The sequence below is a fragment of the Chrysemys picta genome, chromosome 1 (assembly GCF_011386835.1).
Source record: "Chrysemys picta bellii isolate R12L10 chromosome 1, ASM1138683v2, whole genome shotgun sequence".
In the NCBI taxonomy this organism is placed as follows: domain Eukaryota; kingdom Metazoa; phylum Chordata; order Testudines; family Emydidae; genus Chrysemys; species Chrysemys picta.
The window spans coordinates 106,761,355-106,786,496 of record NC_088791.1 but is presented as its reverse complement, the minus strand read 5'-3'; the positions used below and the strand labels follow the sequence as shown (position 1 = coordinate 106,786,496).

General features: G+C 42.0%; 1 protein-coding gene across 1 annotated transcript in view; it reads right to left on the bottom strand.

Moving 5' to 3' along the window:
* Window positions 1–3,370: 3,370 nt before the first annotated feature.
* The window catches only part of SLC13A4 (solute carrier family 13 member 4), a 37,530-nt gene continuing 15,758 nt past the window's right edge, over window positions 3,371–25,142 (bottom strand). The window contains exons 5-16 of the mRNA XM_024107754.3: window positions 23,986–24,040; window positions 22,523–22,562; window positions 21,674–21,751; window positions 19,837–20,027; window positions 18,361–18,480; window positions 13,922–14,023; window positions 12,753–12,854; window positions 11,213–11,310; window positions 9,966–10,096; window positions 8,245–8,406; window positions 6,799–6,936; window positions 3,371–5,750 (exon numbers count right to left, since the gene is read on the bottom strand). Coding sequence (XP_023963522.1) covers window positions 5,613–5,750; window positions 6,799–6,936; window positions 8,245–8,406; window positions 9,966–10,096; window positions 11,213–11,310; window positions 12,753–12,854; window positions 13,922–14,023; window positions 18,361–18,480; window positions 19,837–20,027; window positions 21,674–21,751; window positions 22,523–22,562; window positions 23,986–24,040 — 1,355 coding nt within the window. The 3' untranslated portion in view covers window positions 3,371–5,612. The remainder of the gene's footprint in view (window positions 5,751–6,798; window positions 6,937–8,244; window positions 8,407–9,965; window positions 10,097–11,212; window positions 11,311–12,752; window positions 12,855–13,921; window positions 14,024–18,360; window positions 18,481–19,836; window positions 20,028–21,673; window positions 21,752–22,522; window positions 22,563–23,985; window positions 24,041–25,142) is intronic.

The window sequence follows — 25,142 nt, the reverse complement described above, 5'->3', positions numbered from 1 at the left end:
AGAAAGTTGCAGAATTTATCCTCAGAACAGATGTTCCATGAAAACAGAGCTGTGGTTTGTCCCCGCCACCCCCTCACGCCCCGTTGCAGAGTATTTGGGGCCAGAAAAAGAAGTGACGGTATATCACTGGTTGAAGCCCCCCCCACCCCACACACACACACACATTCATATTCCATCTTGTTACAGCCTTATCTTTACTTTTACTGTATTTTAAGATTTCAGGTGTCAGAAATAACAGTCTTGAAGTCTGAGGTCAACTTCAGCTATTAATGCACAGAGCTGCATGTCCAATCATATCCTCACAAGCATGTTTCAAAGCACCTGTGCAGACTACCCCTAGAGCTGAGGGGAGTTTTCCAACCATTGGTCTTTCTACTAACATTACCCCTAAAGCTACCAACTAACACTGAACACGGTGATGGTTATCTGTAGGTAATGTTCAGCAGTCTGCTAGGAATAGGATTGAGGCCCAGATCTTCAGAGGTATTTAGGCTCCAAACTTCAACTGATTTCAGTTAGAAGCTAGGAATCTACATACCTTTGAGGATCTAGGGTCTGAGTGTCAAATTCTGCCAGGCTTACTCCCACTGAGTCATGCCTTACTCTGAAAAACACAACGTTAAGATCTATGGAGCTTCTTGCGGAGTAAGGTCCAGTGTGCAGCAGGATGGAAAAACTGACCCTTTGAAATCCACTCCTAAATTTGATGATTTATAGTTTCCAAGCCAGAGAGAAACAAACGGCTGTTGCACAAGTGTTAGCACAATTACAATTGCACAAAGGGATTTCTGCACTGAGAAAGAAAATATCACTCTATCTATCCATTATAGAATGAAAATTTGCTCTCAGTGTAAATCCAGAGTAACTCAGTTGAGCTCAGTGGCATTATTCAGGATTTACATCAATGTAATAAATTATATATTTGTCCTTAAAGGAGATTCTACTTAACCTTTTACTTGCATATAGGATTATAAAATGGTTTCATAGACAGTATAGTATAACTATCAGTTAATATGGCAAAGTGATTTTTGGATAGAAAGCCTGGCATTTTCTTGTTACATGTCAGACTGATATAGAACTTTTAGTAGGGTTGACTATATTTATGGGTGAAATGTTCAAAGCATATGGAAATGACTTTATTTCCTTTCTGAAGAAAAGGCTTAATTTTTGCTTATTGGAAAAGAGAAATCTGAAGTTAAATGACAGTATGTTATAAAGATAAATAACTGTTTTTAAAGGTTTTTTTCCCCGCTTTGTTCATTTGTCAGTTTTAGTCTCACTTTTAGGGTCTGTCTACACTGCATTTAGACACTTGCGCTGGTCCGTGCCAGCTGACTCGGGCTTGTGGGGCTCAGGCTAAGAGGCTGTTTAATTGCGGTGTAGACGTTCAAGCTCAGGCTGGAGCCTGAGCTCTGGGACCCTCTCATCTCACAGGGTCCTAAAACTTGCTCATCAGATTACATCAAATACTTTCCAAACATACGTTATCCTGCTAGAGGGTATTGGTGGCTGCTAACAAAGGTGTCTGGTCTATAGGCAATCACAGATCTCATTGAAGCTGATGGGCATGCTAGCAACATTTCATTCAGGCTAAATGTGGGGGCAATTAAATGCCACTTGGTTTAGTGATAGCTGAAATAATAGAAGCCAATGGCCAAGGCATGGCCCAGCATGGCAAGGCCTAAATAGAAGTCAAACCATGCAGCCCAAGGAGTTTCCTTGGAGACTGATTGCAAATGATGGGATTGATATGGTTACAGCTGACTGTCTGAATGTGAAGGAAAGGAACAAGAAAGTGAACAGACAGTGAGAGAAACAGTGTGAGCATAGCCCTGGGAGGAAGCCGAGAGAGAGAGCTACTTTTGGGCATAGTACTGTCTGGAAGGCAGATTTGGACTTCTGAGCAAGGAAACTGTCTTCTGTTGTGTGTTTCCACTGCGTTCGGGGAAACAAGGCTTTGCACTGCCTTTGTAATTAAACAATATTTCACCAAAGACTAGACATAATCATCAACCACTCCTCCTAACAGTAACAACCGGCTAGGAGGCAATAATATCCTGAGGACCTGGCCCCCGTTAAAATGTCTGAGCTCCCATCCACCTACATTTAAATGAATGCAGGTCGGCCATTGTGCTACTGTAGCCCCCTGCATGGATCAGCAGCTGGATTTGAACTCAAGATCTCGAGCACAAACCTTCACCACTTGAGCTAAAGGACTAAGACCATCATTGGGGAAAGAAGCTGGCAGCTACCCTCTATGTAACAGCTAAAGAGAGAGGATGTATAGCACATACTAAACAGTGGGTTACACTATACTATTGCTATATAGGACTCACTATATTTTTCAGGAACAAATTTCCACCAAGTACATTCAATATAAATTGTTTTGCCAAGTGGTGTTGCCTCTTTCTTTTGTTATGATTATAAAGGAGTGTTTTTGTTAAATAGGAAGGCAAATGGAGAGATTTCCCCCTCCTTCAACACCCTTCTTTGCAAATACATACTCCCCTTCTTATTAGGGCCCTACCAAATTCACAGCCATGAAAAATGCACCACGGACCCTGCAATCTGGTCTTTTGTGTACTTTTACCCTATACTATACAGATTTCACAGGGGAGACCAGAGTTTCTCAAACTTGGGGTCCTGACCCAAAAGGAGTTTGTGGGGGGTTGCAAGGTTATTGTAGGGGGCTATGGTATTACCATCCTTCTGCGCTGCCTTCAGAGCTGGGTGGCCAGAAAGTCGCATCTGCTGGCCAGGCACCCAGCTCTGATGGGAGCACCACCAGCAGCAGTGCCAAAGTGAGTGTGGCAATGGGTGGCCGGAGAGTGGTGGCTGCTGCTGGCTGAGGGCCCAGCTCTAAAGGCAGCAGCACAGAAGAAAGGGTGGCAATACCATACCAGGCCATCCTTACTTCTGTGCTGCTGCTGGCAGTGACGCTGCCTTCAGAGCTGGGCTCCTGGCTAGCAGCTGCTGCTCTCTGGCCGGCCAGCTCTGAAGGCAGCACAGAAGTAAGAGTGGCAATACCGTGACCCCTCCTACAATAACCTTGTGATGCCCCCATTACCTCCTGTTGGGCCAGGACCTCTACCATTACAACACTGTGAAATTTCAGATTTAAATATCTGAAATAATAAAATGTATGATTGTTAAAATCCTATGACCGTGAAATTGACCAAAACAGACCATGAATTTGGTAGGGCCTTATTTATTATATCGATTATATTACAGGAAACCGCTTGTTAAAATGTAAGCACTACACCAATGTTAACATCTACTTGGAAATGTGCCACCGTGAGCAGCACTTGGGTCACTGAGAGAAAAGTAGCCATGAGTCTCATTTATAGTCTTACAGAGCATTAGAACATGACACAGTGAATAATTTATTTTATTGACATCTTATTGATGCACTGTAGACAATTCACACTAACTGTGAGAGATGCTCATTTCAAAGTGGGTAGCCTATTGAATGAGCTCTATAAAAACTGATTAAAGTACATAGATAGTGATTATGTGAGAGCCAATTTTCCTAATACACAGATCAAAAATTGACAGTAAATCAGTAATTAAAAATACATTGCATGAGGGAAGCCTACTGGGGATCATTGGGATCCAGTCAGTAATGCAGATCATCCGCCTTTAGAAAGGTGAGAGAGACTGGCCCCTTGGAGTATAGTTACACTGCAATGTAAGCCCAGGGATATAGAACTCTAGTTACCTTCCACGTCTACACTCATTTGTAACCCCAGTGACTAGTAATATAAGCCAATCTTATAGACTCATAGACTCATTTCCAGAGGGTCTGGCTAGAGAATCTTGCCCGCATGCTCGGGGTTCAGCTGATCGCCATATTTGGGGTCAGGAAGGAATTTTCCTCCAGGGTAGATTGGCAGAGGCCCTGGAGGTTTTTCGCCTTCCTCTGCAGCATGGGGCAGGGGTCGCTTGCTGGAGGATTCTTAGCGATTTGAAGTATTTCAATCATGATTTGGGGACTTCAACAGCTGAGTCAAGGGAGAGAATTCTTCCAGGAGTGGGTGGGTCAGCTTTTGTGGCCCGCATCATGCGGGAGGTCAGACTAGATGATCATAATGGTCCCTTCTGACCTTAGAGTCTATGAGTCTATGAATTATTGAACCCTGGGTCTCAACCTGGGGCTCCAGAGTCTACACTGCATTATGTGGCCCTGAGTCCAACCACCCATATCCCAGACTTCCTAGCACTCTCTCAAAATGTGGCTGCTCTAGGGTTGGAAAACGTGACCCTCCACCAAACTTGCCTGTCCAGAGGACAAAGAAAGTCAACCCATAAGATTGTGGAATACCTTTGGCTGACTCCCAGTGCACAAGTCCCGTGGGGCTGTGACTACTCTGCAAAGAAGTAGGGCTTGAACCCTGGGTCCTGGCTTGACTCAGACTTGCAACCTACACCCCTGTGGGGTCCTAGGACCCTGGATCAGTGCAATTTGTGTGTAGACAGAAGGAGGGGTTAGGCTTGAGCCTGAGTCCAAACCCTGGGCTTATATTACAGTGCAGACATATTCTTGGTATGCCTCTTAGTTGCTGTATCTCGAAGCTAGCTTAGTTTGGAGCTCCTGGTCTTTGAGCTGCTAGAAAGCAGGTGAGTGGAGTCTTGGAGTGAATGTGGTGATGTTGAGATTATGCCAGTGCCACACCTCTTCAGCCCTCTCCCTTCTTACTCATGGTGCAGCATTGATTGTGATCTTGGATGAGACTGTCCCTTCTCCATTTAGAGAACATGTGGCCCGGCCACATAAGGGTTTACTGGGAACTGCTTTCACTTTAGAGCTGCTAGAGAAAGCTCTCACCACATCAGTGAAATAAAAAGGAATGCAAACCCTGACAAATACTTTCCAACTGAGATCTAGAGGAGGTTCTGAAGTTCCCTTTTCCAAAAGAGAGACCACAAGTACTGCAGTACATGAATTTTCATGCTAGAACTGTGGAGAAACCCTCAGTCCCCTCCCCTATAGCCATGCCCAGGCCCCTTGTCCCTATCTGTGTAGTTGTTTCTTCCCTCCCATTCCTGTGGGTGCTACACATTTGCTATTCAGATTTCTCTCTACCTTCTGTCTCTGACTAATTGGTCCTTCTGAAGCAGCAATGACTCACCTCAGAAAAAAAATTTGCATTGAAAAGAATTAGGCTTATAAAACCTTCAAGTTAGGAATAACGTCACCTGTGGAAATCTGAATGGTATCCATTATATTCTTGAGTTCTCTCCTTGGAATCATGTATCCTGTATTTCAATGGGGACAGTTCTATGTAATTATTCTATAGCAAGAGGAAAACTATAAGCAGGCTTCTCTTTTGGAATTATGGTATCTCAGGGTAAGCAGCAATAAATCATAGCAAATCTGACTTTTTATTCTCATGTTGATTTTGAACATTGACAAAGGCAATGTAAATGTTCACTTTAGGAAATAAAGGGCAAGGTGTCTTTCATGGGAGACCTTTCTCTGGACTTGCTTCATGGTTTTGTGGAGGCTACTGAATCTATATACACTCAAGTTTCTTCCTTCCTTTTATTTGTGCAATTTAAACTAAATATTTTGCCCCAATCAGCTTTGGTTCTGCAAGTTTTGTCATTGATGGTTATGACTGACCAGTTACATTGCTGACCATTGCCCATTCTGGAAATGTATCCAGTTGGAAGAGGCTAATTCCCCAAGTGTTGATCGCCACCATGACAACCACTAGACCAATCAGATTTACACCCAAGCCAGCTTTCACCTATGGAAAAAACAAACAAACCAGAGTACAGTCAATGTCAAACAGATTAGAAAGCATTAATTAATAAACACAGAAGGTGGTAGGATGCATGGTGGAGAACAGTCAATTCCCTAACTCTCCCTGTTGCATAAAGAATAAAGTAAATTTGCTGACTACTCTGGCAGAAAAAGCCTAATGAATAGTTGTGTGTGAGAGTGTGCATATTAGTGCAGAAAATACAGGAGACGTCGTCAAAGGTGCATGATAAATGCAATTCATCACATGGCTACAATTTGTCACATGGACATCTCCTCCCTATATTTATACCACATATGCCAGGTGATAGCTATAGACTAATTGTAGGTATATGATAAATCTCATTTGTCATACCTCTCTAACTTCTGCACTTGCACTCTGCTCACGAAGGTTATGTCTACACTAGACCTGAATGGTGTAAATTCCAGCTCAAGAATACATATTAGCATGCTGAAGATAGAGTGTGGCCATGACAGCACAAGTGGCAGAAGGGACTAACTGCCTCGAATACATACCTAAGGTTTCAGACAGGTACAAACTCGAGGCAGCTAGCCCCTCCCTCTGCTTGTGCCATTGAAGTTATATCCTATATTTAGTGTATTAGCTCAATCAGCGCTAGCTCAGGTACGACTCCTTGACCTGGAATGTACATAGAATCATAGGACTGGAAGGGAACTCAAGAGGTCATCTAGTCCAGTCCCCTGCACTCCATCTCCAATTGTAGACATATCTTAATCTCCCTTCTCCAGGACTGCTATTGTAGTTGTATTACAGGATAATTGGGGGGATCTTGTACTGTCACTCTTTGATACATTTCACAAGCATTATATTCATTTTAAAAAACAGAGAGCACACACACGCACACCTCCTGCCACTGATGTTCTTAAAATGAGAGTTACTGTGAAATTGTTGCAGTGCTGACCAACGTGACTTTAAATTAACTTGGATCCTGTGATTATTTTCAGATCCCATATATGATGATGAGTTCAGTTTGCATTAAGCTTGGAACAATGTGACTATTCTCAAGACTTACCATGTCTTTGATCTGGCAGTGCCCGTAATTGAATACAATGGCATTTGGGGGGTTGCCCACTGGCAGCATCACCGCAAAGGAAATACACATTGTTACAGGAATCAGAGTGTATAAAGGGTTGATATGCAAGGTTTCCGACTATAAAGAGAGAGGTTGGGTGAGAAAGAGAAGTTCCACATTGTTAGCTATAATTACAGATAAAAGACGCCTGTCTGCTTCCCCCCATCCCAAGATCTAGAATTATTAGCATACCCTCCATTCCCTAAATTCTAAGGTCTAACTTACTTCCCCCCTCCATTACCCTTGGGTACTGCAGGAGGGCTGTACTCCATGTTGCTCCTTCCAGAGGAGGCCACTATATCCTGACAGGATGAGCTCCCTTTCCCCAGCAGTCAAGCATGTTGCTTCCATAAAACCCTTCGCAATCTTGGGCTGGGGAACAAGGTACTGGGCTTTTGGTCTGAATTCACATAATTAGGGTGACCAGATAGCTAGTGTAAAAATCAGGACAGGGGGTGGGGAGTAATAGGCACCTCTGTAAGACAAAGCCCTGAATAGCAGGACTGTCCCTATAAAATTGGGATGTCTGCTCAACATACACATTACCCCCATAGCATTTCACTGTGTAGATCACGAGGACAAATCCTTAAAATGGTTTTTATGGAGAAAGTCGTGAAAATATCTAGCATTCACTTTTCAGACACATTTCACAGATTATATCCCTTGTGAAAAGAGCTTCTCATTACATAAAAGGCAAAAACCAAGGAAGGTTTCTATAATTGCTGTGAAAATAATAGTTTTTATATATATACTAATATAGGATATAATTAGTATCTGCTCTCCCCCTCCCCCGCCAGTGACACAAGCCTCCATGCCCACAATGTCTTCCTCTCTCACAATTGTCTTTGTTCATTTTTCCATGCTGTTCTTATGCTTGGCCTGCCAACCTGTTCACCAAGCTGCCTCCCACCCCTCAGTTAAATTCCCTATGAAATAATTCTGATGTTTCTGCTACAAAAACCAAAGAGGTAGACTGTTAACTAATGGATTATAAATACAAAATAGAATAAAAAAGCCTCAAGACGTGTACATGGTTTGCTGAGTAATCATGTGACCTTATTATTGTCAATCTTGTCTTTCCCTTTCTCATCTCCCTTCCCCCTTTTCTGTTACAATTAAACTGTATGCCCCTCAGGGCAGGGACTATGTTTTTACTTGTTTTGAGAAGTGCTGAGCACATTTTTGGGTGTTCAGAAATGTATTGCACTCAGGCCTGTTGGCTGACCATGCTTATTAATTTTTCTATAAAAGAAAGAGCAAAGCAATGACACTCAAAATGAAGCAGAGTTCTACCCTGGCTCACAGCACTCATCGCCTAAAATCTCAAGATATTCCATGAAGTTAACAGGGAAAAAACCAGCATAAAATCCCATTGTTTTTACTCACCATACTGCATAAAATAGGCAGAAAGATTGTTATGGTTGCTGGGTTACTAACGAACTCTGTTACCATGGACACCAAGATGCAAGCCAGCAGAGTGACAGCCCAGTAGGGAAGGCTGCTCAAGGACAACATCTGGCGTCCAATCCATGTCGAAAGGCCAGAGGTCTAGCAGAAACACATACAATAATGAGAGAATGGCAGGATACAAGTTATGTTTCCAAACCAAATCCTTGTATGTGAGAGAGTTTGCAATGGAGTATCCCACTGGCAAGTATCAGAGGGGTAGCCGTGTTAGTCTGAATCTGTAAAAAGCAACAGAGGGTCCTGTGGCACCTTTGAGACTAACAGAAGTATTGGGAGCATAAGCTTTCATGGGTAAGAACCTCACTTCTTCAGATGCAAGATGCAAGATGCAAGATGCATCTGAAGAAGTGAGGTTCTTACCCACGAAAGCTTATGCTCCCAATACTTCTGTTAGTCTCAAAGGTGCCACAGGACCCACTGGCAAAGAACTTTAGCTCAGTAAATTGGGCAGCCCCCGATTTAGTAGCTTAATGTTCAATAAATTAGTGCTTTCAGTCCAGTTCTTAGTAGAGTAGTCCCTCATAGTTACGAACACCTTGGGAATGGAGGCTGTTGGTAACTCTGAAATATTCATAACTCTGAACAAAAGGTCATGGTTGCTCTTCCAAAATTTTACAACTGAACATTGATGTAATATAGCTTTGAAACTTTACTATGGAGAAGAAAAATGCTGCTTTTAGTCATCTTAATTTAAGTGAAACTAGCACAGAAACAGTTTCCTTACCTTGTCAAATCTTTTCGTAAACTTTCCCTTCATTTTTTAGTAGTTTACATTTAACACAGTACTCTACTGTTCTCCCCCCCCTTTTTTTATTTTTTATTTTTTTGTGTGTGTCTGTGTCTCTGCTGCTGCCTGATTGTGTACTTCCAGTTTCACATGAGGTGTGTGGTTGACTGGTCAGTTCGTAACTCTAGTGTTCATAACCCTAAGGTTCTACTGAAGCTAGGGGTCCATAACATAAAACTACCTCATTTGGCACTAAATGGCACTACTAGTTGTTTAGCAGAGAGACCAAAATTGAATGGGCAGAAAGACTGTACTTCCCCCTCACTTGTAAAGATTGTCCTTCCAGGTCAGAACTGAGGCTCACTGAATGGGTGGGGGAAGACTGTCTAAATATAGGTCTTTAGAGTACTTAGTACAATGGGACCCCAACCCAGATTGGGGCCTGTGGGTGCTACTACGAAAGTAATGGTAATGCCATTTCATGTGCTGTAGTTCTGCAAATCAAAGCCCTCACTTCCTAGGGTTGCTAATCTAATTTGATTCACTCATACTCATTTCATTTTAATCCCTGCCATCACCAAAACCAATCCATACTCATATTTGAGTATGAAGGCTGAAGCAGTGTTTTCCATGGTAACACTGTAACAAAGTAGCTGACTTGTTTTTGTGACTTTTGTTTGCTACTTTCCAGTCATCATGAAAGAGATTGCACACCAAGCTCCTGAATTATGCTAGATGACCAACTTTCACAAGAGCATATCGAAGGTTTAGGTGACATAGCCTTTTGAAAGTGTCATAGTAATTTTGTTACCAGAATTGTCAGAACACCACAGGTTAAAATAAAGGTGCAGGCTTGTAAGTATTTTAGATATTCAAGTTCTCAGAGAGAAGAATGGAAAATCTAACTCAATACCTTGCATCCAGCCGCTAGAGCATAACCTCCTCCAACCAGCACTACAATCTCCCAGGGCATGGTCTTCTGGAAGTCCTTCCATGTAATTATTGGCTCCATTGAGTTAATATCTGTAGAATTTTCACTATCTCCTATGTCAAAGCAAAATAAAGGTACATGGCTAATGCTAAACTGGCCATTTCCCTAAGATATTGAGCATTCTGCACTGAGCTCTGACTTTGTGACTTCTAGCTTGGATCACTGTAATGCACGCTCTATAGGACTACCTTTGAAGACTATCTGTAGGATAAAGCTAGTGCAGAATGCAGCTGCCAACCTCCTTGGTTTCAGCCTCAGGAAGCATAATACCTAAATTTTCTAAAGGCTGAACTGGCTTCCTATTGGCTTCTGGGGTTGACATTGATGGTTATATAGCCCTATGGCTATTTGAGAAGTGTGTGCATGTATGTATTTCAGATGTGTCTGTGTAGTCCTAGACTTGAATGTCTGAGGTTTGGTGGTTGTGCATTCTCAAAAGAGGGTCTTCACTTGTAGAATTAATTTCTCCTTGTCCAACAGAGCCCAAGTATGTTTAATATCAGGACAATATACAAAGTCCATCTGTTTGCTCAGTCTTTTCCTCAGGGTAATATTAGCTTTTAGAGGTCTGAGTCTTTTGTTGAATTGGATTTACTATTAATTCATTTTTTTTCTAAATGCGGTATATATCTGTAGGGTGATCTACCATGTAAAAATATACACATACATACAATTTCTAATAAATATATGGAAGCAAATGTCAAGGGACCATATCTTCATATGTTTGTACAATGCTTAGCACAAAGGAGGCCTCATCCTGACTGAGGCCTCTGGGTGTTACTAAAATGTAAATGTTAAATAATAATAATCGCAATCAAGAAGACTATGTTAACAGTAATATTAACATAAAATGGATCAGTCTCTATCTACGTTATCAGATAGCAGTGGTAGTACATTGGAGAATTTTTTTTTTTTTTGGTGCCGAGCAGTTCCCCAATTCTTCTAAACCTGAAATATGGCAAGGACTGAGTTTTTTACAAGTTCTAATTTCCATGCACTATTGCAACACTCAACTGCAATATTAAAGACTGTCGTTCTCAACCTTTGCCTCACCATGATCCTATGTTATACGTTTTGGGACCTTAATGTAGCCATAAAATAAGAGGATGGGAATCACAACCTCCCGTCAAAAAGTGTGTCAAGTCTCATTCTAGATGACTTCTTCTTACCTTTATCCCTCTTTCCAAAGCATGGTTTCTTTGCTGGAATCAGGAACATGAGAAAACCAAGGAAGACAGAGACAGTAGCATCAGTCCGGTAGCCTTTTCTAGGAAAGAAACATTGTGATTATAGCAATGCTATACTAAAAGTGGGCTGTAGTGAAGTGTGTGTGCAACACCCCATGTTCTCAACAGCATGCTGAACACGCTACTCAAGCTTTTTCTTTTCTTTACTTTTCTTTTTGTTATTGGGTTTGGTGTACCTTTCCTCCACACAACATGCCATACATTTATTCTATATATTATAGAGGGAAATACTTTAAGCATAAAATCATTTCAGCTCCTTCCAGCACCAACACAAATTCAAGAATGTGATGTACTTGTATTGCTCTATAACAGTGCCATCCAAACTTTGCTTAACTGGCAACCGCTTTAACATTTTGTCAGTAACATAAAGGCTACACTGGGTGGGAACCTCAGCTGATGTAAATCAATGTAGCTCACTGAAGTGAATTTAGATGCAAGTCTGTGGGAGTTGTTAGAGATTTAGTCACAAGCCCATGTGCTTGCACTTTTCATGTGTGGAAACATATCAGTGGACATGCATAGAGCCCTGAAAATCCATTGATATCCGCTTTATATCCACAGATATTCGGATCCACTGATGCAGATATCCTTGGATCATTTTTGCAGATTGGATGCGGATACAAACTTTGTATCCACGCAGGGCTCTACACATGCAATTTTGCAATGCTGAAAACTTAGTAGATGGCCTTTAGAAAATTTACCCCAAAATGTGAAGGGAATAAATTGGTGTTTTCCCTTGATTTGAGCCTCTGTGTGCCAGCTAGATGTAGTCATTATTCAAGAATTATTAATATTCTAATGACTAATAATGGTCCCTTCAGGTCTTAAAGTCTCTGAATCTACTCAATAGATCTGTTCAGGATTTAAATGCTGAACCCTCTGTAGTATTCCTGGTAAAACTGAGGGTGACAGAAAGAGCTATGTTTACTAGAACCAAGTGTCAGTAAACAAATTTTGGGAGCACAGCCAACTGTTTCTCTGCATGGATGAACTAGAGAATGATGCTGACTTTAAAAACAGTCTGCAGGTTATCTGATGCTCCCTGTGCTAATATCCAAAACCAAGCCCCAAACACCAGAACTCTGAACTATAACAACAATCAAACCTAGCAGCAAACATGCTTTTGGGGATTTCTTTGTAGTAAAATTGTTTTTTTAAAAGAGTTGTTTGCTTCGGACTTCAGAATTTGGGCTCTTCCATTTTTTCTACTAGGAACAAGTTTCTCATGTTGTTTCTCATAGTCTAATGGAGTCACCCTGCTACCTGGAGAAACAGGGACACTGTTTTGGTTGTGTGAACAGGTATAGTTAAAATAGTGAGCATCCTCAGTCTTGATCAAAATGGCTACTGGCATCCTGAGAGTCTATGGCCAAAAACCAATCAACCAAATTGTTTTAGAAACCCAGGAAAATCAGAACTTCATTCCTCTGCAGATGATTAGGAGGCAACCGTACTCACTTACTTCTCAAATAAAGATGACCAGCCTGGAACAAAGCCAGGCTCCCGTGTAAACCAAAGCAAGGTCATCAAGATGAAGAAAAACCCAGTCACCATCTCAGGATAGCTTGGGAGAAGAGGTGAGGAGAAAAAGCAAGAATACAACCTGAGATTAATGCCAAAATCCAGGAGCAAATTCCACAGAGAGAAAAGAATTAGAGATTGGTTTCAACACACAATGAAAAAATCTACAGGGAGAATAAAATAGGAGATCAGTTTGAACTAGGGTTTTACATTTGAGTCCTAGCTGTTACCTAAATAAAGTCAGAAAAAAATAAAGCTGAGTATCTCATTATCTGTATTTATACTGTTATACTTTCATTTGTCATGAGATATTTATGAGCCCAAACAAATACAAAATCTTGTATTTTTATGGTATTTCTATGATCCAGGAACTGAAATATGGCAACAAAATAAATTTTCCCTTATTTCTGCATTGTAAATGGTTTTCTATGTGATTTTTAAAAGCATATGAAAATATAATTACAGATACTAAAATAAACAAACATCACTACTTTAAACACAAACAAATACTAGACTAGAGATGGGCTGAGGAGTTGCTATTCTGATCTAGATTTTATTCAGGGTTCAGATTCACGGTTTAGAGGCTGAATAAGGGCTAAGATTTAGATTTAAATTTGATCATGCTAAAATCTTGCAAGTTGATCTCATGAACTTTCACTGAACACTGAGAAATCTTTGAAGAAGAGCTGATCTCATGAGATAGCTCCCATCCTGAAAGGTGGGCATCTTGCAAAATTTAGCTTTTCTTTGCCACATCTGATATGCAGTTGGAAAATAGGCCCCTTTCTGCTTTGGAACCTTAACTGTAGGGGCAAATCAAGATCTATGGGTTTGAGTCTGAAGCCAATGCCCTCTTCCCACCTCCCCTAAAAAAAAATCATAGGTGTTTTTATTCAAGTCTCTGGTTTTGATGTATCTTTATAGTGGACCACTCACTTACCCTGAAAAGAAAGAGAAATAAGTCCCAAAATGTAGGACTGATTCAATAGGGAGAAAGAATTGAGAGATCAAGTCCAACATATATAAGACAAATTCAACTTGGAGGACAAAACAAAAGATGGGTTTCAACACATGAAAGGCAAATTCCACAGGAATATATGCTCTTTTTACCTAGTATTCCCCAGTTTCTCATATTCCTCTTGAATTCTCCTCTCTGACATCTCTTCTCGTTTGGTCTTCTTCTTCTTGCTCACAGAACATGTTTCTTTAAAACTGAGAAGGATAATTTAGCACAGGAATATGAGAGAAGGGAGTCACATTTCAGAATGAAGATACCATAGTATGCAAATTATGCAGCAGATGAGATAGCTGAGGACCTAATCCCTGTGGCTGGCTGAGCTATGCTTGGTGCAGGACATGAGCGCTAAAATGGGGAAGGTTGCTGTATACCATTTTTGCACTCATCCAATTCCCAGGGGTGCTGAGATCCAGTTCAACCCCCAGCATGAGCAGTCTTCGGGCTGTTCTAAATAATCCCAGCTGGTAATAACACACAAGGGGTCAATATGCCAGATCATAATCACTGGAGCACATTAGTGTTCCAGCCATGCTACCTCCTCTCCACCATGCCCCATCACATTCCCCTCACTAGGCAATTTTTACCAGACCTGCAACATCCAGGTGGTCCCTATGCCAGGCAATCCTTAGAAACATAAGAATGGCCATACTCAGTCAGACCAATGGTCCATTGAGCACAGTATCCTGTGTTCTTACAGTGCCTGTTTAGGGCAGGTTACAACCACTTTATACCACATCATGGGTAGGTTGTGGGCCCAAAACATATAGAAATTTTGTTCTAAAATGGGACTAGTTTTTCTATATAGTGGATCTATGTGTTGTCCCCTTCCAGGAATAGCATTCTGAATAGCGCACACAAAAGGGATTCTGTCTGCCTAATCCCATTTGACTTGGTGAAGAAAGTATGATTCTTGAAAGCTCAGGGTGCAACCTTTTCTGCTTTAAGTAGTCTGGTAAAGGTGTGATGCTGCATGGAATCTGGGGGACACTTGAGGATATTATGAATATCAATATTGTAAAATTGTAATGAGTTAGGCCAGATATGCCATGTAAGGTATCTGCAAAAATAATTTGCCAGATATGATAATCTTGTTTATATGTTTGTGTCACCTTTGTATTATGGATTATAGGTATGTATGTCTGTATTTCAAAACTTGTGTTATGCTTCTGGGTGACACCCCCAGACAGCACTGTCTAGCCTGCTTGATGGCCCATTAAGGACCATCAGCTATAGAGTTGACCCATTGAGAGAAGGCAGATACACCTTGTGACTCAGCAAGGCATGCAGGGACATGCCTATGGAGAGAATTCTAAGCCTTTCAAGCCATGTGCTGGGCAGCTTGTGTTTGAAACAAAGGAAGCACAGGCCATATGGCAAAAGACTATAAAAGGCAGCTGCATCTTCTCCATTTTGTCTTCAATCTGCTGCTTCTTACCTCTGGAGGAACTTTGCTACAAACTGAAGCTCTGAACAAAGGACTGAATGACCCATTGTACGCTGGGAATCCCCACAACTACAGTGTTTGCTGTCCATGAGATTGACATAACTGCCTTTGATATTTGTTTAAACCAGGATTACTCTTGCAAGGTTCCACTCTTTCTGTAACTGAAGGGTAAAGTCAAAGCCGATGATCCTACTGTTCTGCCAGTGAACAATTTCTATATTTCTATCAAGGAGATACAAATACAAGCACATTTTATGGCTGAGTGCATTTAAACTGCCTACAAATTTATATGCAAATTAGGTGCAGCCCTCAGGCTCATGGAAAATTGCATTTGCGTGTCACAAAGTCTGGACTCATTTATTTAAACTGAGATGCTTGTAAGCTTTTTTTACCCTCTTCTCAAGTACTGTAGCAACATTTTGCTTTTCTGTTCCAATGGGAGATTGACACCTAACCTGCTTAGATGCTTTTGTAAATTGCATTGGTGTCTACCTGCAATTTTAGGCACCAAAATACCTTTGTAAAACTGATGCTTAGATATTTGCAGCAATACTTACTTTGTGCAGCACTAGCTGAAGTGAAAAGCTGTGTCTCTGTGAACTACCCTTTCCCCTGTCCCAAGGAGGGGTCACAATATTTTCCCCCCTGATTTTCAGGTAGGAAGAACTTTATAGGCCTGTTTCCCTCCCTCTTTGACCTACAAAAAGGCTAGACTCTGCATTCTGATCCAAGAACTTGAGTTTCTAGGCTAGAAAGAAAATCTGTAAAGCTGTTCCAGTCATTGCACTAGCTAGGGAGAAGAGATTGACAGTGGATGCCCTATTAAAAAGGATACGTGGCGTGAACATTACCAGGAATTCCATAGATGTCCATCAGCAAGCACTAGACTAAACATTGCTTCAACATGTTACCAATATCACTTGCCAAGTCTTAGAAGGATTTGCAGGCAGAGCATTATAACCAGACTCCTAACTTAACATATTCTCTAATGAACCACAGAGAATAGGAGTTGGAGATTAAAGAGGCTTGGAACCAACCAACACTTCACAAAAGGTCAATAATGCTTCAGTTCATTGGTGTTCTTTAGAATAACATTAATCAGGGTGAATTCTTGGATGGAATGTGGAATTTCAATGCTGTTTATTAAAAAAATAAAGGAACTGAGAGTCATGTTAGGGCCTGTTTCCTCTCAGGATTAAAAAATAAATAATTTATTATAGCCTTTTACATTGAAACTAGAAGATTGAGAAAAGGGCACAGAGCTATTTACCTCTTCAAATGCACTTCAAGATCAGTAGCAACCAGAAGTCATTATCATTTAACAGCTATTTCATTTTCCTATGTGAAATAGGTTAATGATGTCAGCCAAACTCCCTCTTGCCCTCACAATTGGCTTTATTTTTCCCTCGGAGAGGCCACGGTCTAAAGCCAAACCGTGACTTGTGAGCCTCATGCAGCTTTATCACAGTTAAAGAGTGGCTTGTGGAACCCCCACACTTCCCCCCCATTCTCCGCCTACCAGACTGTTTGGGGGAACTCAGAGCTTCTTCCCTGTGGCAGGGTGGTGGGACTAAGAGCTTCTGCCCAGCAGGGAGGGTGGTCTCGAGGCTTCAGCTCAATGGGAGGTGCCTGCTGGAGCTCAGGGCTTCAGCTGGAGTGGAGCTGAGGCCCCGAGCCCTGGTAGGTGTGCCCCGGCGGGCTGAAGTTCCAAGACCCTGCCGGCCCTGCTGGGCAGAAGCCCTTAGCCCCACCACCCCGCCACAGGGAAGAAGCTCCGAGTTCCCCCAAACAGTCTGGTAGGTGGAGACTACCACCCCACTGCAGGGCTGAAACCCCGAGCTGCAGCAGGCATGTTCCCTTCAGGAACTTCTGAAGATTGTTGTATGCGGCTCGGAGGGTCAGTAAGTTTGGCCATCCCTAGTCTAAAGTAATCATAGAGATGGAATTCCCTCTCCTGCCTTCAGCCTGGGAGTGAGGGAAAGCTTTAACTCTCACTGCTCACCTATTCTGTTGATAAATATAGGATTTTTGTCTCTAGCACCATGATTATGGCCCTTTATACCAGTATAAGTACAGATATATTGAGCCTTATTCCCCTGTCATTGATATTGGTTTGACACCAAAGTAAGTCCACTGACCAGGTCATTAATGATCTGGAGGATGGTGTGGACTGCACCCTCAGCAAGCTTGCAGATGACGCTAAACTGGGAGGAGTGGTAGATATGCTGGAGGGTAGGGATAGGATACAGATGGACCTAGACAAATTAGAGGATTGGACCAAAAGAAATCTGATGAGGTTCAACAAGGACAAGTGCAGAGTCCTGCACTTAGGACGGAAGAATCCCATGCACTGCTACAGACTAGGGACCGAATGGCTAGGCAGCAGTTCTGCAGAAAAGGACCTAGGGATTACAGTGGATGAGAAGCTGGATATGAGTCAACAGTGTCTGCCCTTGTTGCCAAGAAGGTTAACGGCATTTGGGGCTGTATAAGTAGGGGCATTGCCAGCAGATCGAGGGACGTGATCATGTTTTTACTAACTGGCTTTTTCTTTTTCTTTTGTTTTTTTCAGTTGCACCTTCTGATCAGAAGGTTGCTTAATGGCCCTCATCAAGGCAGTGCAGTGTTAAAGCTGTTCCCGTCAAAAATAAACATGGTGTATAGCAGATTTTCATCAGCCTTATTCAGCCACTGGACTCAAGCATCAATAAAGTCCATTGTTGCACATCCAGTGCTACTAGGAAAGGACACTTTCTCTAGGGAGTGGACTGGACCCACTGCCCTGGTAAGGGGAAGCAACAGTGACTCAGCATTTGCCCCTTGTGATTGTTAGGGCCTTTGTGAACTCTAAAATGGTGGTTCCCAGCAGAGCCGGCGCTAGGCATAACCAGACTAAGCAATTACTTAGGGCCCTGAGCAGCTCAAGGGGGGCCCCCTATTAATTATTAGTATGTGTTGTGTGGGGAGCCCCAAAATATTCCTGCTTAGGACCCCCAGTGGGCTAGCATCAGCACTGGGAGGAAGCTGTGGCACTCCCTGCTGTTTTAGCCCTGGGATTCCCACACAGTTCTAGCAGCCTGCACTCACTTGCATCCCAAGAACAGCCAGTGCATCCAGAACCAAGTCAAGACCAGCATGATGAGGCATATGGGGAAGCTGAACAAGAACCAAGTTCCAAAATTCACCACCTCAGCATGTGGATAGTGGCTGTAAAGAAAAAGACCGTATAAGAGATAAGAAGGCCCACAGGATGCATGGTCAGACTCCCACAACATGCATCTATGCATACATATATGGCCATGTGGCATGGCATAAGGGTTGTATTAGCATGAGTTTGTGATAACTGTATTACACATGCATAGCAAAGCCACTCCCAAATGATTGCCAAATTAGCCTTTATATCAACACCACACCAAATACCAGCATGTGTTCCGTTTACCCCAGACATTTTAGAAATGTTTTAATGGTACATATTTTTATTGCTACTACAGGAGGGATTAATTTGGCCCAGTGTAATATAGATTCAAAACATGTCACGAATATATGTAGTAACCTCAGTCGAGAAGCTCACAGATCAATACATCCTGATGCCCATCTCAACAGAAATTAACATCTGCATAAAATATCTCTTTGCTCCAAGGAGTTTGTGATGGAAACAAATTGATTCATATTTGGGGCAGTCTGGATGACATGTAAAAACAACCATATAAATGGAAATAACAGGTTAGTTTGAGGATGGAATTTAAATTTACCAGTGAATGGACGTTATAATGCAATACAACTGTTTTTGCATCGTGTCTTTCATCCTAGTTGTATCACAAACTGCTTCAATACAGTGAATTGTTCTTTAAAAAAATGATAGCATAGGTACTGATAATTTCAGAGGTACAGGCAAGCACAAGGGATGAAATCCTGGCCCTACTGAAACTCTATTGACTTCAATAGCACCAGGTCTTCACTCATGATCTCTGTGTACTTGTGGTCTTGGGCCACAAAATATAAAATAATTAATGCAGCAGACTGGACTCTGGCAAAGCTGTTTAGCAGTGCATCTCATGACAACCCAAAAGTGCTGGAAGTGTCATAATAGCAAGGCACACTAATATGTCTTCTTTGAGGGTGCTTGAAAACCCAAATCTTCCATCAAGAGTTCACCACCAGAATCAGTTTTACAAGAACCATGTATGTCATTTCAAAAGTTAGTCTGGGAAATTATCTCTGACCCTCAAAGTAGTTTTGCATTTTTTTCTAATAAAAGAAGCAAACAAACATTCCGTCTGTGTACATGCATGTGTCCACTATAATAGAGGGCCAGATCTTTTGAAAAGAGGTCAACTCCCATTTGGGCATGGGCACATAAGAAACAAAGATCCTGCTTTCAGTCAAATACCCTTAGTAATAAAGCCCTAGGAGACAAAGTATATACAAAGAGAAAGTATACAAGATAGAAGCAAAATGATCTATAAAGAGAATATCTTCCCTTTGATAGAGTCATCATGGTGACAGTAGTTACTCCAGCACAGGTCCCTCATGTAATGACAGAGACTGTGCAATATCACTTACTTGTTGAAGTACTCTAAGAAGATGAGGCTAGTGGAGGTCCCTATGATGGTGGTCAATCCCCCAATGGTTGCAGCATATGAGATGCTCAAGGACAGGCACTTGCAGATCATGTGATCATGTCTGGACTGGTACTGGTATTTAGTGCTCAGGTCCAGATCTCTGGGGTTAGGAGGCAGGACAAGTATCTGAGTCTGTAAGAAGAAAGACATGCCATAAGGAGTATTAGACACTACCAACAGCCTGGCCTGGGCCAGAGGGAAACTTTGAGTGCCAAGATGTCTACAGGTTACAAAGAAATAACCTGCCTGTGAAAGAGCAGGCAGCTTATTCTCCATGGGAATTAACTGGGATCAGAACTAGTGACCTGTCCAGTGACCCCAAACTGCTTGATTTGCAACCAAAATGCAGGATAAACAGTAATCAGACTTCTGATCAGAGTCTGGCCCTGTTCCAGTCCTCAATGGGATCTCAACTGGATACCAGGAAACCTTTATGAGCTGGGAGGAGGAGATTCTATTATTTCAGTTTTAAGAACATATAATCCTTGAGGCATGTTAGAAGCTTCCAGGCAATGTTTGGCAGACTTTCCACCCTCACACTGACTCATGAGTCATAACCTCTAATTAGCAATCTAATATTAGGAGGGGGAACGTGCAAGATAGTTAGCTGTGATACCTAATGCTTAGCTATTAGGATATGTCCCAGAGAGAAGTGGTAAATGAAAACATGGCTGCAAAAGACAGCGTGACAAAAAGAAGGTTCCATAGTGGTGGCTGTCAGTGCATGGTTCTGGGAAATTAAAGTGTTATATTGAAAATAATAAGGTGCCACTCCTAGAGACCTATCACTTGTAGCACAGGGAAGGGAGAAAGAAAAGGCTGTACTGTAGGCTCAGGAAAAAGGCCTCAGCAGCACAGAAGCTGGATTCATTTGCCATAATATAATTCTATTGCTTTGTAATGGGCTTATTTTCTATGAGGATTATGGTGCTGCTATGAGTTTATCAATCCTCCTGCAGTCTGTCTCATGAAAATCCTGGTTCAAATCTGTATTAGGTCAAAACTGAAATGAGTTTAGTGGTTATAAAATAACCATTGAATGTTGGTATGAGATGGGAGAATGCTCTATGGCATTGGTAGTGCAGTTGCTTTTCTGAGGATCTGGGTATAAACCCCCTTTGAGCCATATATGTAAATAAATGTGTTGATTGGAGTTTCACGTCTGCTGGGCATCTGTTTGTGCATAAAAACAGTGCATACATGTAACTGAAGTCCTGCCTCAGGCATGCCCAGGATTGGAAGAAGGAAATGCAGATCAGGATTGAGGTATATTGGCAGAAGTGTCTCTGTGAGTATGTGCTGCATGTGTGATGGGTTGTCAGAGGACAGGAAGTGCCGGAATATTGGAAGTGAGGGCTGATAGAGCTGTCCATAAGGTGCTTGAACAGTTTCTGTCTACCTTATGTTTGGTTTTAGCCTGTGCCAAAAATTGATATTTAGGTAGAGCTACCTCCAGAGGGACATTTGGGGAAACAAAGTGGAACAGCAAAACAGAAATGGAAACTGTTTAGCCATAGCATGGAATATATGATACTGAATGCATTTGGGAATAGCCTGTGAGGAGCACCTCATCAAAGAAACCCAAAAAGATGTAACAGGGCTGTGAAGGGGGGAACTAAAAAAGTGGAAACCATCTGAGGAACCAGCACAGGCCTAATCGTCAAATGTTCTGAGACTGCAGAGGCAAAGATTTCATGGAAAGCTACTTACAAGGTAAGAACCTGAACCCAGAAAGAATGTGTGATACTTGTCTCCCCCAGAAGATTACCACCTCTTACCTGAGGTAGATTCTGCCCCTTGTTTGGGGGAGTCACAGTTCCAATTGGGTTGGCTATCATGTGCACACCATTCATATTCTATAAGAAGGTAAATGTCCTTTGATTAGACAATACTCTCTACCTAATTCCAGAAGGCACTTAGAATTAAATTCAAGGGTGCTTTGTGAATATTTCAGGCAGATAATCTTCCAATAAATTGACTACAATTTGTCTGAAACCTTTGAAACTTATTGACCCTCCGAGCTCATAGAACAATCTTCAGAAGTTCAAGAGCTGGGGCATGCCTGCTGGGGCTCGATTCTTTAACCCTGTGGTGGGGTGGTGGTCTTTTTATCTTTAAAAAAATCTTAAAAATTAAATGGTCAGTTTAGCTCATCTCCTTCTGTCACCATGGCAGCTTTGTGATGGTAGAATCCAACATAAACCTTGCAAGAAGCACCCGAGTCTTGATTTTATAAGGTGTAGAACGGTTAGCCACTAGAGTGCTCTAGTTGACTGAACATCCCTGACTGCAGCAGTGCCCAAATCTTGCAGAACGAAAGGCCACATTTGCTACTTGCTAGGAGCCCATGGACTACATATACGCACTAATCAATTGAGCTAATCACAGCCTCTCATGTAAGATGGAGATACGGACCACAGAAACTACAGAACCAGTGTTCCATCTTAATCTCATGAGCTAGGCTGATAGAATCCAGCTAAAGCATGGCATGCTGTAATATATGGACTCTACCAGAACTACCTCCCATTAAAGATAGAGGAGTGTGCTTTTGATCATTCCTGCTGTACTGCTTTATAATGCAGAGCTGAGTGTTGGTCACATGGTGTAGGTACTACCTATCACAATACCTTAGTATGTACCAGGGAGCTGAAGTCAGTGGTCGTAGCACTAAAAACAAAGAAAAGAAAATATATTTTTAAATGCATGTTTCCCAGCTATCCCAAAAGGCACATGTTCAGGGTGGGTAGTGGAGCACCTGAACAAGAACTAAAGTCTGCTGAAGTTGTGAAAAGTTCCATTTATTATGACATCTCAATGACATCTCAGCTAGATACATGGGAAGAATTACTTTGTTCCAAGGCAACAGAGGGCCCTGTGGCACCTTTGAGACTAACAGAAGTACTGGGAGCATAAGCTTTCGTGGGTAAGAACCTCACTTCTTCAGATGCAAGTAATGGAAATCTCCAGAGGCAGGTATATATCAGTGTGGAGATAACGAGGTTAGTTCAATCAGGGAGGGTGAGGTGCTCTGCTAGCAGTTGAGGTGTGAACACCAAGGGAGGAGAAACTGTTTCTGTAGTTGGATAGCCATTCACAGTCTTTGTTTAATCCATCAGATGGTGTCAGATCAGGATTAAACAAAGACTGTGAATGGCTATCCAACTACAGAAACAGTTTCTCCTCCCTTGGTGTTCACACCTCAACTGCTAGCAGAGCACCTCACCCTCCCTGATTGAACTAACCTCGTTATCTCCACACTGATATATACCTGCCTCTGGAGATTTCCATTACTTGCATCTGAAGAAGTGAGGTTCTTACCCACGAAAGCTTATGCTCCCAGTACTTCTGTTAGTCTCAAAGGTGCCACAGGACCCTCTGTTGCTTTTTACAGATTCAGACTAACACGGCTACCCTTCTGATACTTTGTTCCAAGGGTCTATCTCTAGCTCTATGATGATGGGGTTCCACCTCCATGAAACCAACAGTGTTTATGGCCAAACCTTTAATATCACTATCACAGTGGAGGGAATCACTGGAAAACCCAACACTATTAATCTATTCTATTCTGTGTAGATCCTTATACCTCCCTCATTGCCATAACATCTGAGCACCTTCCAGTAGTAACGTGACTAACATTAAAGCAACATGACTAACATCTATCTTGTGTGGCTTGTGGATCATAGCATAGTGAGATCCAGATCATTACATTAACCCCACTTAAGGTGACCAGATAGCAATTTTGGTTGGACGTATTCCTGACATAATATGTAATTAAAGATTAATCTTTAATTCCTGGAGACTCCAGGACAATCCTGGAGGGCAACCCTAACAAGTGTTAAAAATCAGGCCTGGGCGTGGTGTTAATAGGCACCTATATAAGAGAAAGCCCCAAATATGGGGACTGTCCCTATAAAATAGGGACATCTGTTACCCTAACCCCACTCCTTGCATAATCTTTTCCCTTCAAGCACATCTAAAATGTTCATTTGCAAGCTTCTGTTTGCCCTTCCTTTTGCCATTCTTATGTTCATCTCATTGCAACCTGTGTAGGTTCATATCTCCAGTAGTGATGCACAGGATTCGTTCTTACTCCTCATTGATGAAAATGACCTCCATTGAGGCTTGGCCATGTTTTTCGCTGAGACCTAAAGTAATGGGTAGAGGGATGGAGGGGAAAGAGAGAGAGAGAGAGAGAGACTGTCAGAGATGGGAGATGAGCTGATTTCCTTGGCTTCAATTCAGAATTGTGTCCATGAATATGCAGGAGCTAATGTAAAATGAATCCAGAAAGAATCTTCGATAAACACTTCCTTCTATTCGGGGACCTAATGCAGTATCTTATTACTCCATATTTTCTTGTTTATTTAACTTTTGCCAATAAAGACCTAACAGCAACACACTCTATGTGACTATAGCTGTATAGCCTCAGTCTTAGATCTGAGAGACTAAGCAAGGTTGAATCTGGTCAGTACTAAGATGGAAGACCTCCATTTTTTTTTAAAGGAGGGATTTTCCCTCCCAATACAGCCCCTGCAGTGGCATATGGGGCAAAAAAGCCCCTTAGCTGACAGGTGGAGAATTCTTCTAGCACAAGTACTGAACTGGACAGCTATAGGATGCCCTGTGCAGGCCTTCTCACAGCCCCCAGCATAAGGGTCATGCCGGGGTTGGGTTGGGGCTATAACATAGCATGATGGAGGTTCTGTGTAGCTGCCCATAGGCCACAAGGACTGGGTTGCTGTACCTTAGATCAGCTCCCTCAGCTGTCAACTTTTATGGCAGTGGTGGTGGTGTGGGGGAAGAAGGGTTGTTTCAGACCCTGACCAGCTTAAATACACCTTTGCTTCCATGCCTCTGGGCTGTGCCTCTGTGTCCTGGAAGCTTTTCAATGATGAATGAAGACATTCCATTATTAATTCCCAGACAAAACATTACATCAAAATGGAGGTAAGGTTGAGAGTATGTTTCAGCAACAAAGGGTATAAAACACTGCAGTGATGTTGTAAATTAGCTCAGGAACAGATGTTCTTCAGAGTTAGAGTTACACTTAAAGAAATCCAAACATGTTAAGGTTTGGAAATACAGTTAAGAGACCCAAAGAACCTTAACTATGCCCTGTTGTGACAGAGAGCTCTATCTCACACTTGTTTCATCCATGGGAATACTAGACAAGGCATAATCAGCTATTTTCCTTCTGATGCAGATGGTCCAGAACTTTCATTGTTCTCAGTGGTACTGAGTGCCTCT